This window comes from Orycteropus afer, unplaced genomic scaffold (assembly GCF_000298275.1).
Source record: "Orycteropus afer afer isolate SDZICR_OR568_19922 unplaced genomic scaffold, OryAfe1.0 scaffold00188, whole genome shotgun sequence".
Lineage (NCBI taxonomy): Eukaryota > Metazoa > Chordata > Mammalia > Tubulidentata > Orycteropodidae > Orycteropus > Orycteropus afer.
In genome coordinates, this window is record NW_006921775.1 from 2178460 (window position 1) to 2191323 (window position 12864).

Below are 12864 nucleotides of genomic sequence, written 5' to 3' on the forward strand. Positions count from 1 at the left end.
TCTTTGACAACTTCAATCATTTCTCCATTTATCATGATAATGCTTGTTGGTCCAGTTGTGAGGATTTTCATTTTCTTTATGTTGAAGTGTAATTCATACTGCAGACTACAGTCTTTAATCTTCATCAGTAAGTACTTCAAGTCATCTTCACTTTCAGCAAACATGGTTGTATTGTCTGCTGAGCCCTAAGCTGCGCTAAACTGTGTTGCTGGAATCATAGTTAGGGCAGTGGTATCATAAGGGTTGGTGACATCTAGTGTGGTAACTCATGGTGTCACACACACACACACACACACACACACACCCTCCATTGACCTCTTCCCATACCAGACCATATAGAATCCTTAGCAATGTTTATTATCAATTTTAATCATAGAATAATATGTGGTATAGTTGTAAATTTCTTACAGATAATATTTCTTATATGAATACTAACAAAAAATTGTATTATAAAATCATTCTACACTGAATTACATTATTAGTTACAATATTATTAGTAATTGAGAAGAAGCTTTTTTTCATTTTTCTCCTTAATTACTCCTTTATTCTCAAAAACGTGATACAAGTTCACAAACACTAATTAGCACAATATTGTAGCTAAAGCACCAGAAAATTTGATAAAAGCAGCAACTGTAAAAAACCAGTAGCAACGAAACAATAGCATCTGCTTATAACATGTGCAGACAACCACATGATTCAAAACATCATTGTATTTGGGTAATAATGACACCTCTGACCAGAGTGCATTAAAGAAACAACCAAACTCACTACCGTGGAGTCGATTTAACTCTCAGTGACCCCTCCTTAGGTTTCCTAAGGAGGAAGTAGAATGCCCAATCTTCCTTTCAAGGAGTGGCTGGTGGGTTTGAACTGCTAGCCTCTGGCACTATGCCACCAGAGCTCATTCAAACAAAAACTCAGCCATTGCTGTGGAGTCGGATCTGACTCATAGTGATCCCTCCTTGGGTTTCCGAGGTGATATCACTATGGAAGTAGATTGGCCAACCTTTCTTCCGGGGGTTCAAAAAGTAAGTTAGCATAGAGTTTTAGTCTTGTCAGTATATTGATACATGTAATCTAGGCTTACTAAAAATGTTTTTGGTGTTATAACTAACTGTAGGAATAATTTCATAAAAAGAAACAACTTTCTGCTGAAACACTGCACAAAAATTTTATAGACATTTTAGTGTCTCCCCTCCCCCCCCCGACAGTGTCACCTAGTGCATCTCTCACACTCCTCTCATGACATCACTGAGTTAGCGGATAGGAAAAGAAAATCATGTTGTTGTTAGCTGTCATCTGGTAGGTCCCTGGCTCATGGTGACCACATACATACACAATAAAATGAAACTCTGCCCGGTCCTGTGCCATCCTTATGATCAGTGGTGGAATGGACCACCAATCATGGTCCAATGGTCCACTAGATGACCTTCAGAAGTAGATCACCGGATCTGGAAGCTCCACTGAAACCAGCATCAGAGCAACACACAAGCCCCCATATGAAGTGCACTGGCTGGGAATGCAACACAAGCTTCCTGCGTGGTAAATGAGACTTCTACCACTGAACCACCTCTGCACTCGCAAAAAACATAGGGCATATTAATCAGATGAAGCGAAGGGGAGGGCCCCAGGCAAAACTACTAAGGAAGAATTGGAAATGACAGAGAAATTAGAACTGAAGTGTCCCTCAGAGAGCAAGTCCATTTTCACTCTATGGGTGAGGAAATTGAGGCCCAGAGGAGTTAAGTGGTGCATTCAGTCATCCAGCTATGGTAGAGCTCCCGGCCATTTTTCTACACATATGTTTTCTCTGTCATTCCCAACTAAGGCTCCCTTAATACAAATTACTGCTTGTCCCTGGTTGCTTAGAAGGGTAGATCATAGCTAAATGTGTATTGCTGAGAAAACTGGTTTGTCCTGGAAATGCCAGCCCTAGTCAATCTTTCTGACCATTGCTGGGGAAGTCTTATTAGGGACTCCATGCAAATGGAAACAAGCACAGCTTCTCCTCCAGATTGAAAAATGGCTTGACCTCTTGGCCACCCTTTAGCATTTGCACAAGTCAGTTAATCATGTCACCTCTGCTCCACCCCAGGGAAAGGAGCCAAATGTTCTATTGGTGGATTTGTGATATTTCTAATCAATTAGAAAGGTTTAATTGTAGTCATAGCATGTGCGCGTGTGCATGTGCACACACGTACACACACAGATTGCAAAAATATTTCCTCTTTGTCCTTTGTAGAGAAAATTATTTTCCTGATATGATATTTTAACTCCAGGGTTATCAAGTATGTTTTATCTGCTTTTCTGGATTAAAGGTATCTCCAAGCCTGATTTATAGCCACATGAAATGAATTTCTATCTTGGATAAAAGGGTCCAAAGGCAAACTATTTCTGAATAATATATATGGCTTGCAGCTGCTGTGTGTGGGGGGGGGAGAACAACACTGAAGTGACTTTATTAAAACATACTTTTCATAACTGCGCTTTGAACAATGTAAGCCATAAAGTTGAAATATGAGTATGCTACCCAACATTAAAATGCTTTGTAATGTGCTTGTGAAAAAGCTAAAGTTGCAGGCTAAAAGGGCAGGCGCTCTTTGTAAATTAAAGAGCAGAGATGCATATGTACTCATTATAAGAAACCTAAAATCCACTCAAAGTGCAGCTCCAATGGGCTTCAAGCCTGAACTCCTTAATTTTCAAATCATCAGTGCTCTTAGGCCATTGTGAGAAGCAGAGTGGAAGACCAATCTTCTATTCTTCTCTATGCCATTTCTCCCTCCAGATAATAAAGTGAAGGAAGAATTAGATTGCCCCCCTGCCCATCTTCTCCCCCTCTTACTCCCTAAGGGAGATCCCCAATATGTTTAAAATTTCCCCTCGCCACCAGAGGCAGGCTGGAGATCCAGAGTGCCTCCCTACTTCCCATGCACTATTTTATGTCTCCATCCATAGTCTAGAAGTCATCACTGGGGATCAAGATGGAAGTGCTGACAACACATGCAAAGGGAGGCCCATGGGAAGGAACCACATTTATGTCCACCTGGTCTGGTCTCACCCTTTAGTACTTTCCCCATTCAAAAGTCCAGCTGAGTACCACATGACTCAAGTAAAGACTTTGGCAACATGCATAGCTTTCTTGATTTGAGAGCACCACCAAGAATTCAAATTTTGTGAAACCAGTTCCCACTTAGGTCATTGGGAAATTGTTCTTTCTTCCTTTCCTTTCTTTCTTCCTCCCTTCCTCTCCCTCTCTCCTCTCTCTTTCTTCTTCCCTCCATCCATCTATCTCCTTCCTTCCTCTCTTTTTCTCTCTGTCTTTCTGAGGATCCTAACTATCCTTTGGATGCCCCATCTTGACAAAACTTGCTAAGAGTGGAGCTCCTCTTTCCCTACCCCCATGCTTAACACCCTCACCTACAACAGTGTTGTGGAGAAAGCTTGGGTTAGAAGTAGACAGATAACTCTTATGTGAGTTCCATCATTTTCCAGCCACAAATGATCACAAACAAGAAGCCCTTCTACATCTCTCAGCTTCAGATTCCTCACCCCGTAAAATGGAAAGGATTCCTACCATGTCATCCCTGACTATACTCTCAGCTCTAGATCTTATAGCAATATGACAATTTTAATCCTCCACTTGGATATGTAATGGGCATCTGAAGTCAAAATATGCAAAACACATTTCTTGACTCATTTTCCCCTGCCCAATTCCAGCATCCCCAAACTCACTCCTCACCATGTCTTCTCCATTTCAGCCAAAGGGACCACTATCCTTCCAGTTGTTCAGGCTGGAATGACCTAGGAGTCATCTTTGACTCTTCTACTTCTTCTTGGTTCATATTTAATTCACTTGCAAGCTCTGTTGGCATTATCTCCAAAACATATGCTGAATCCATCCTCTCTTCTCCAGCTCCATGGGTACCAGCCTAGCCCAAGACACCACCATTTCTTGCCTGGATAACACAGCAGCCAATGGGCCTCCCTGCTTCCAGTCTTGTCTTCCTATGATTCATTCTCCACACTGTAGCCTTAGTGATCCTTAAAGAATATATATATAAGATAAACTAAGTCTTCCTATCATAAGGCCCTGTGTGGTCTGAACTTGACCCACATTTTTACCTTCATCGTCTCCCTCTCCTTACCCTATTCACCACACTCAAAACACACCAGCCTTCTTGCGTTTCTTGAACACATTCAAAGTCTTTGCACTTGCTGTCCCCGTGTCTAGAACAACACTTCTCAGCATTCAAATGTCACATTCAAATGCCTCAGCTCAAATGTCACCTCCTCAGACAGACTTCCTTGACCACCAAACACTCTCTACTCCATTATTCTTTTTATTTTCTTTAAAGACCTTATCACTGCCCAAAATATACTCAGTCTATTATTGATTGTCTATCTCTCCCACTAGCAGGGAAACTCCACAAGGACAGGGAACTTATAGCCTCCTTCACCACTATGCTGCCAATGCTTAGAACACCTCCTGGCATGCTATAAGTGCTCAATACACTTGTTGAAAATGGAATTAATTAGAGGAGACAATGTATATAAAGCTCTATTGCCATGCTCATAATGGTATGAGAATAGTTTGTGTGCATGCTCACCTCTAATGCTAGACCCTGAGGTCTGAGACAGCCAGGAAAACATTGTGAACACATCAAGTATCCAGGAAATATTTCCTGGCAAAGCCCACTCAGGTAGAAGTGGGCTCCTATCCACCCCTGCTCAGCATTGCTCTCACTGTCTTCCCAAGGGCATTGCAACAACCTCTGTGGTTTTCTTCCAGTGGATTCACTCATGGTTGTCAGAATGAGTATTCTGTGATGACTCTAGGAGCTCTGGTAGCATAGTGCCTAAGGCACTTGACTGCTAACCAGAAGGCTGGCGGTTCAAACCCACCAGCCACTCCTCAGAAGGAAGGTTGGGCATTCCTACTTCCGTAGTGATACTGCCTCGGAAACCCAAGGAGGGGTCGCTATGAGTCGGGGCTGACTCGATGGCAAATAACAACAACAACAAATGATGACTCTCTCCTCTGCAATTCCTCCCAGCACACTCTCCTTGCAAGATGAAGTCCACTGTGACACACAGACCTTCGGAATCCAGCTGTCTTGCCTATATAGTCTCTCTTCTTTTACCTCCTCCTTGCTCTTCATCCCCTGACAATATCAACCACTGGTATTGAGTGGTTGGTGGCCTGGAACTTTGCACATGCCATGGGGCCATCCCTGACTACATCTCTACACGGAGAACACCTCTCCTTCCTTCAAAGCCCCACCCAGAGTACTCAGGAAATCTTCATTGACCCCTATTATAACTCCCTCCACAACCTACATACACTTCTTTTTATTATCGTTATTATAACCTTTTCCACCCCATGGGACAGAGTCACCACTATGCCTTCTGTAGCAGATATTTTCTTTAATGCCTGCAACAACACCTCTGACCCTATATAACTTTCTTATAATGTATTCTGACACTCCTCCCATTGAGAGGGGGTATCAATATCCCTGTCCTTTGGGGACGGTGGAGCTCTGGTGGTGTAGTGCCTAAGGCATTTGACTGCTAACCAGAAGGCTGGTGGTTCAAACCTATCAGCCACTCCTCGGAAGAAAGATTGGGCAATCTACTTCCATAGTGATACTGCCTCGGAAACCCAAGGAGAGGTCACTATGAGTCGGATCTGACTCAACAGCAGTAAGCTTGGTTTTTTGGTTTTTGAATACGGGTAGGTTTGTGACTGCTTTGACCAATAGAACACAGTGGAAAGATGCTCTGTTATTTCTAAGGGAGGTCATAAAGTGCCATGCAGCTGCTGCCTCTTCTCTCATGGCACAGACAGTATGGTATGAGGAAACCCAGGTCCCATGGACAGATCACCTATAGCCATTTTGATTAACAGCACAGCTGGGGTCCCAGCTAACAACCAGCATCTACCACTAGTAGATGTGTTAGGCAACCTTTAAGATGCCCCTAGCTCCAGCCACTACAACCAAATGAGAACCTTAGAGCAAGAACCACCCAGGTGAACCCAGTAGTCTTAGTTCTCTAGTGCTGCTATAACAGAAATACCACAAATGGATGGTTTTAAAAGAACAAATTTATTTTCTCACAGTTTAGGAGGCTAGAATTTCAAATTCAGAGCATCAACTCTGGAGGAAAACTTTCTCTATCTGTTGGCTCTAGAGGAAGGTCCTTTTCTTTTCTGAGATTTTGTTCCTGGGCCATTTTCATGTGGCTTGGCATCTTTCATCCTCCATCTCTGCTTCTCATTAGCTTGTTTAATCTCCTTTATATCTTGAAAGAGATTGACTACACTAATACCATCTCATTAACATAAAAAAAGAAAACCCATTCCCAACTGGGATTATAACCGCAGGTAATAGGGGTGAGGATTTAATCACACAATCCATAACACTGGTCAACCCTCAGAATGCGAGAGAGAAAATAAAACGACTGTCATTGTTTCAAGCCACTGTGTGTTTTTGTTAAACAGTAATAGAAACTGAAACATCATTCACCCATGACTATAGCTACTGGATAAACTCTGCTCAGTCTATGAGCTCCTTTGAGAACCTCAGTCAGAGTTCTCTCTCAAAGGGCATAGTTCCTGGCCTCCATGGACAACTCTAAAGCTCTGTTAGTGAAGCTGAATGATTCTTATCTACATGCAGCACTGCCCTCACTTCTGACCCAACATCTCCCCCAGCATCCTGCCATGCTCATATCTGCCCTCTTTCGGGTTCCCTTTTAAAATAAAAACCACAGCTCCCACCCCTCATCTTCGGATTACACTGAAGGAGAACCTCAAGACATAATGTATTTCCCAGGGTAAAATAGTTCAGCTGTTTTCCTTGCTGCCAAGAGAGAGTCTAGGGCCTCTAGAAATAGCAGGTATACAAGAAGCAGGAGAGGAGGTATCGATGACCTTTGGCATTCACACTTTTCACACTTAATGACTTTGATAATTTGGGGCAAAGCCAAAAGTTGCTATGATGTGTCACTCCGCACAGGCTGACAGCTGAATTATATAGGAGACTAGTGTGTGCTGTGAGTCACTTAGCTAGTCAGAAAGCCATTGTGCTGCCCAGATCTGTATTTCAACAGGAATCTCTCCTTCCCTACTGAACCAGCAAGTGGATCTGCAGAGAAACCCAACTACCCAGTGCTGATGATTAAAGTCAAAGAGTCTAAGAAAGTGACGGTTCTTAGGCAGGGAATGGAGTTATACTTAGTGGTATTTACACAACTAGAAATTTCCAAAGGTCTCCTTGCATGTTCTTCCCAAATGCCAAGAGTCTCAGTACTGAAAAGGGCAAAGAAGGGAAGCTTCATTGACTTTTCAACTTGGGGAAACCATCCCCTATGGTAGCCTGACTGTGAGAGGAATCCACGGATTTGCTAGGTTGTTGTTAATAGGTTACATAGAAGAGGCAGCCCCACCTAAGTTGTTTCTGGCTGAGCTCCTTGAGAACTGTCTTTAATCACTGCTAGTCCCTGCCCCACCCATGTACATGGGCGGGTGAGAGGTTTCAGTTATCCTGTCTCAATGACAGGAAAATGACTCTGGCTGAGGCATGTTTGCATAGTCTGGCCTGGAGCTGAGGCAAGTTCCTGGGGCCCTGAGATGTTGTGGACTATTACTATCAGCCGTGTAAACTGAGGTATCCAAGCACACTCACATTCTGGATTAAGCTATAACTACCACTTATATAGTGCCTAAGGCACTTGACTGCTAATCAGAAGGCTGGCGGTTCAAACCCACCAGCCACTCCTCGGAAGGAAGATGGGGCAATCTACTTCCTTAGTGATACTGCCTCAGAAACCCAAGGAGGGGTCACTGTGAGTCGGGTCGGACTCGAAGGCACTTAACAACAACAACACTTATAATAGTAATCTTAATCAGGGAAATGTTAACCCACTCCCTCTACATTGCAGAGACCCTAGTACATAGAGGTCAGTTTGCTCATTGGAGGGAAATCAGTGTAACATGATGTTAAATTGGAAGCTTTGACTGAAACTGTAAGAGACAACCGATATCCAATACCAAGGAGAATTGGAACCATCACTCCAAACATCATAAAGGAGATACCTACGAAACACTGCATGAGCCCCCCACAACTCGTGAACCCCCCAGAGGCATTGAAGGTGCACAGAGGTGTGAAAGTCTAAAGGAAGGCTGCTTTTGGAGAAAGGATTTCTTACACAGAGCTGAAAATGTGCTTTGCATCCCACAATCTCCCTGGAGAGGGAAGGTGGTCATGGAGGTGCTTCCTTTCACCTGAAGCCTAGAAAGAGGGGCTCCATGGGCTGAGACTGGATTTTACACTTCAAAGTCACTATTCCTGTTGCCATTGAGTCAATTCCAACTCATGGAGACCCCAATTGTGCAGAGTAGGACTGTGCTCCATAGCAGTGTCATGGCTGTGACGTTTTGGGAGCTAATCACCAGGCCTGTCTTCCAAGGCATTTCTGGGTAGGTTCAAATCACCAATCTTTTGGTGATGGTTAGTAGCTGCATCCTTAACCATTTGCACCAACCAGAGATTTCTAAAGTCATGTCAGGCTTGTTCAGCACACTGCTGATACCATGAAAAAGTTGAAAAACCCTAATTAAAGTGCTTTCAATTGTTCAAAATGACAACTATATCCAACATTATCCAGACAGACAGGTGAGTCTGGTCCTATTTGGCTGAGAAGGAAATTGAGGTTCAGAAAGGTGAAAAAAAGAAATATTCACTGTCGTACTGCCAAGTCTTGGGCTCTGGTCCCAGCTATGTTGGTCCCTCTGCTTTGGTTTCCTCATCTGTATAATCTTGTTCAGCATTACAATTCTGAGCTCTGCTCCAAACAATTTGCCCAGGTGTAGAACCAGAATTCCTTTTTATTGACCACCATGCTATTGACTGGGCAGTGTTTTGTTTTGTTGTACATAGGGTTGCTATGAATTGGAATCAACTCAACAGTACCTAATAACAGCAACGTAGTATGGAAAAACTTATTGGCATCATGATTGGGAGCAAGGTCTGGTAGGAGAGTTTTTACTTCCTCATGCTCTTTCTAAGTATATTCAGATAATATTCTGAAAGCCAGGAGGCAAAAAAATAAATATAAATAAATAAATAAATAAATAAATAAAAACTATTCAGTATTAGGAACATATCTAAGGCCCATGAAGAAAGCTCCAAACTCAAAAATTGTGATACATGTCACAGCTCTCCTTGTTCACTGATGGTAGATATATTCTAGAAATTAATTGCACAGGAAAACTATGATTCTCATTCTTGAAGAGACAGCGCACCATCATGTCCAGATGATTGGACCTCTGACCCCCATCTGCAGCCATTTTTCTTCTGCTGTGCAAAGGTAAGTCTCAACGAGGTAACTCTACATGTGGAGAATTTTAAAGTTGAAAAAGGTGACATGGAGATCTTTTCTCTATCTCCAAAGCGGGAATAGGCATGAGTTGTTGTAGGGATGAAACAAGGACAGATGGCCAGAGCTCTTTGCCTAATGCGCATGCCTAGTGCCCAGCACATGATAGTTGCCCAGCAATTATGAACTTTGCTCCATGGACCCTCTTCCTCTGGTTTCATGTAGAGTGCACAGGCTGGAGGACAGAGATCTGTGTTTTCTGCCAGACTCACAAGAGACCTACTGTGCTATCCACTCAGGATGCATGCTGTCAGTAGCCCCTGGCCTGGAGCCCGATTTAGACGATAGGTCAGTGTTGAGTTGTCTGATCTGTATGAGAAAAGCCTCCTGTAGCCTTTGTGGGCATTTTTTTTCCTAGGCTGAGTTTCATTGGCCACTCCCTTTCTGCTTCCCCATCAGAAGGCTGGCAAAAGTGCAGTGCAGGTAGCATTCATGGATACTATCAGGTCCAACTGGCAAGAGAGTGGCCACATTATTTTCTCAAGTTTGATTTTACTCAGTGTGTGTATGTGTGTATGTATCCTTCATTTAGTGCATGTTTTCTAAGTACTATGTCTAAGCATTATGTCTAAGCATTCTAGACATAATCTCATTTGTTATTATTCCCAATTTACAGATGAGAAACTTGAACCTCAGACAATTTGTATGACCTACCTGCTATCTCATAGCCAGTAAGTGAGAGCCAAAATTTGCACATGGGTCTGATGAACAACACTGGCCCTGCCCAAGGGCCAGACCACAGTTCTCCTGGCACCTCCCTCCGCCCCTCCACCTTCATCTCCCCCTTACCCAGGGCTTTCATGTAGCCTTCAAAGTTGTCGTTACTCTCCATCTCCCATGTTCCATTCTGATCCCTTGTCATAGTGGTGGCCTCTGGTTCAGATTGGCTGTGTGTAGGATGTCAAGGAGTAGGCTGCAGGGAGATTGTCTTGGAATAAGCTGATTTTATAGCCTAGTGGACAGGTTTATGACTCTCAGGATTACAGGTCCAAAAGTCATAAGCACAACCCAAAGACACCTTCCTTTCCTTTGCAAATTCAACAGAACAACAAGAAACTCAAGCACAAAGTCCTAATGTGGCTTGCTGAGTTGTCCCGCTGACCTCTACCATGCACGAGGCCATGGGACACCTCAGCTTTGGTTGGCTGGGCTCCCACAGAGCCCCTAGCCCTACACAGAATATTCTGTCTAGCATCTGGGGTAAAACAAACACCCAATGTTCACTCTACATGAACTAAGGCAAGCTGAAGTAGCCACCAGCACAACAGGTCCAAAATTGGAGTCTGCCAGCCATGTAGCCAGTACTTCTTGCCAGGCTAGCAAACAGGAAATGGGAACTCATCCCCACAGGGCTCTATTCTGTTCTGTACTTGGCAGTTTGCATATTTCATCTTACTTAACCTTAAAGAGCTCTGGGGGTGATGTTTTATCATGCCATTTTTCAGATGGGAAAGGCTCAAGGAGGTTAAATAGCATACTTAATAGCAACATTAAGTGGCAGAGCTGGGACTTAAACTTAGGTCTGGTGACTCCAAATACTTTTCCTCAAAAGATACCCTGACAGGCTTTAAACAGCAGGGTTATAGGAGAAAGGCATGTTCTAGGAAGATGTATCAGCTGGAAGAAGCTAGGCCTGGAGGGAAGCCAGAAGAGAGGCAGAAAGGAGTGGGAATTAGCTTCAGGTCCCCAGGAGCAAGCTGAGGATTGCCTGGACTAAGTGGGGGCATAGCAGGACACTTGGACAAGGACTATTCAAGACTCTTCTCCAAACTGGCTTCCCTAGTGGTTCAGAAAATGGAATAGTTTACTTCTCTGAAACCCTATTCTAAGAGATGTGGGCGGGAAGGGGCCCCTACTCTCTGAAGAATGTAAATGTGGGTTGAGAAGGAGGAACCATGAGCCCTCAAAAGTGAGGCCAATTTTGATTATGATACTTTGGGACTCTAATATATGTCTTCTAGTGCTGTGAATCTGAATAAATGGCTCTGTCTGTGTGTGGTTTGGGAGATGTAAAACAGCACATATATTTTTCAGTAAGTATACTGGAGTCAGGAGTGAAAAATGGCCCAGCTGTTGTGAAAAGGCCAAAGTAGGACAAAGGAAAGGGGAAAATATGGTATAACTTTATCACAAATTGAAAATGAGTTGGAGACAACAGAAGGGGCTGATGGGGCGCCCTTGGGTTACATCCTTTGAGGTCCAGCCAGAAGCCAGGCTACAGAGGTTGGCTTCTCCCTCCAGGCACAGATTTCAGGCTTCCATACAGCCTTTTCTGCCACAAACTGAATTCCCCATAGACCTTCTTGGGTGTTTCAGAATTGACTGCCAAACATTCATTCTTCTGGGTTAAAATTTAAAATCTCTTGCTGATTGATCTGATAGAGACTGGTGAAACTGCTAAGACTATGACCCTTAAACACCCTTCAAGCCTGGAACCAAACTCACCCCTGTGGCTCAGCTTTCAGCCAAACAATAGATGGGCCTATCAGCTGAGTAATAACACCAGGGAGGTACACACTTCTTAAAACAATCAACCATAGGAGATCAAAAGGGCAGCATTTGCCTGGGGGGGGGTAAATCTCAGAAGGCAGAAAGGGATAGGAAGGAAGGAGGATGGGAAATGTAGTAACCACAGGGAGGAAAGGGGAAGAGTGCTGTTACTTTGTGGGGATTGCAATCAATGTCACATATCAAAATGTGTATGAATTGTTGAGTGGAAAACAAGTTTGTTCTGTAAACTTTTACCCAACTCACAACAAAAAATTTTTTGAATTTCCAAATAGAAGTACTATAGTTGTGTAGTGATGGGAACGTCTGACTCTGTACTTTTAGCTGTGTGACTCTCAGTGGGGCCAGAAGGAGGGTCTGGGACAATGATAGCCAAGGAGGGCATAGATCATGATTTTTAATGCATGTTGGAGACCAGCCCTGCCTTGGTGAGCTGTCCAGGGCTCTGCCCTGAGGTGTGCAGTGACCATGCTATCACTAGTGGAAGTCTCTGCTTCTAGACTGATCCACACTCTGTATATCCTATGGTAGACATAGCAGATGATGACTGGGGGAAGGAGAGAAGAAGAAACACGAAACAAAAAGCAAATTGTTTCTTAGTGGTTCACATATTCATTTTGTCAGTCATCTACAAGTTATTATTCTAGATACTGGGAAAACACCGTAAATGAAATGAGGACGTCATTATGTTATTAGGCTGAATTAATTTTATCTTTGAGAATCAAGGTATACAATTTCAGTGTGTCAGACCCCAGAAATCTGTAGCCATTTGTAGATTTTTCAATCACTAAAACAGAGAACAACAAATACTTTCTACAAACAACCAGGGGCCTGGTGATGCAATGGTTAAGGGCTTAGCTGCTCACTAAAAGGTCAGTGGTTGGAACCCACCAGCTGCTCCTAGGTAGAAAGAGT

At 43.4% G+C, this 12864-nt stretch overlaps 1 protein-coding gene across 1 annotated transcript in view; it reads right to left on the reverse strand.

Annotated features, from left to right (window-relative positions):
* The window catches only part of RBP2 (retinol binding protein 2), a 35817-nt gene extending 25514 nt beyond the window's left edge, over window positions 1-10303 (reverse strand). The window contains exon 1 of the mRNA XM_007947512.1: window positions 10231-10303. Within this exon, the coding sequence (XP_007945703.1) occupies window positions 10231-10303 (73 nt within the window). The remainder of the gene's footprint in view (window positions 1-10230) is intronic.
* Between the last annotated feature and the right edge of the window lie 2561 nt (window positions 10304-12864).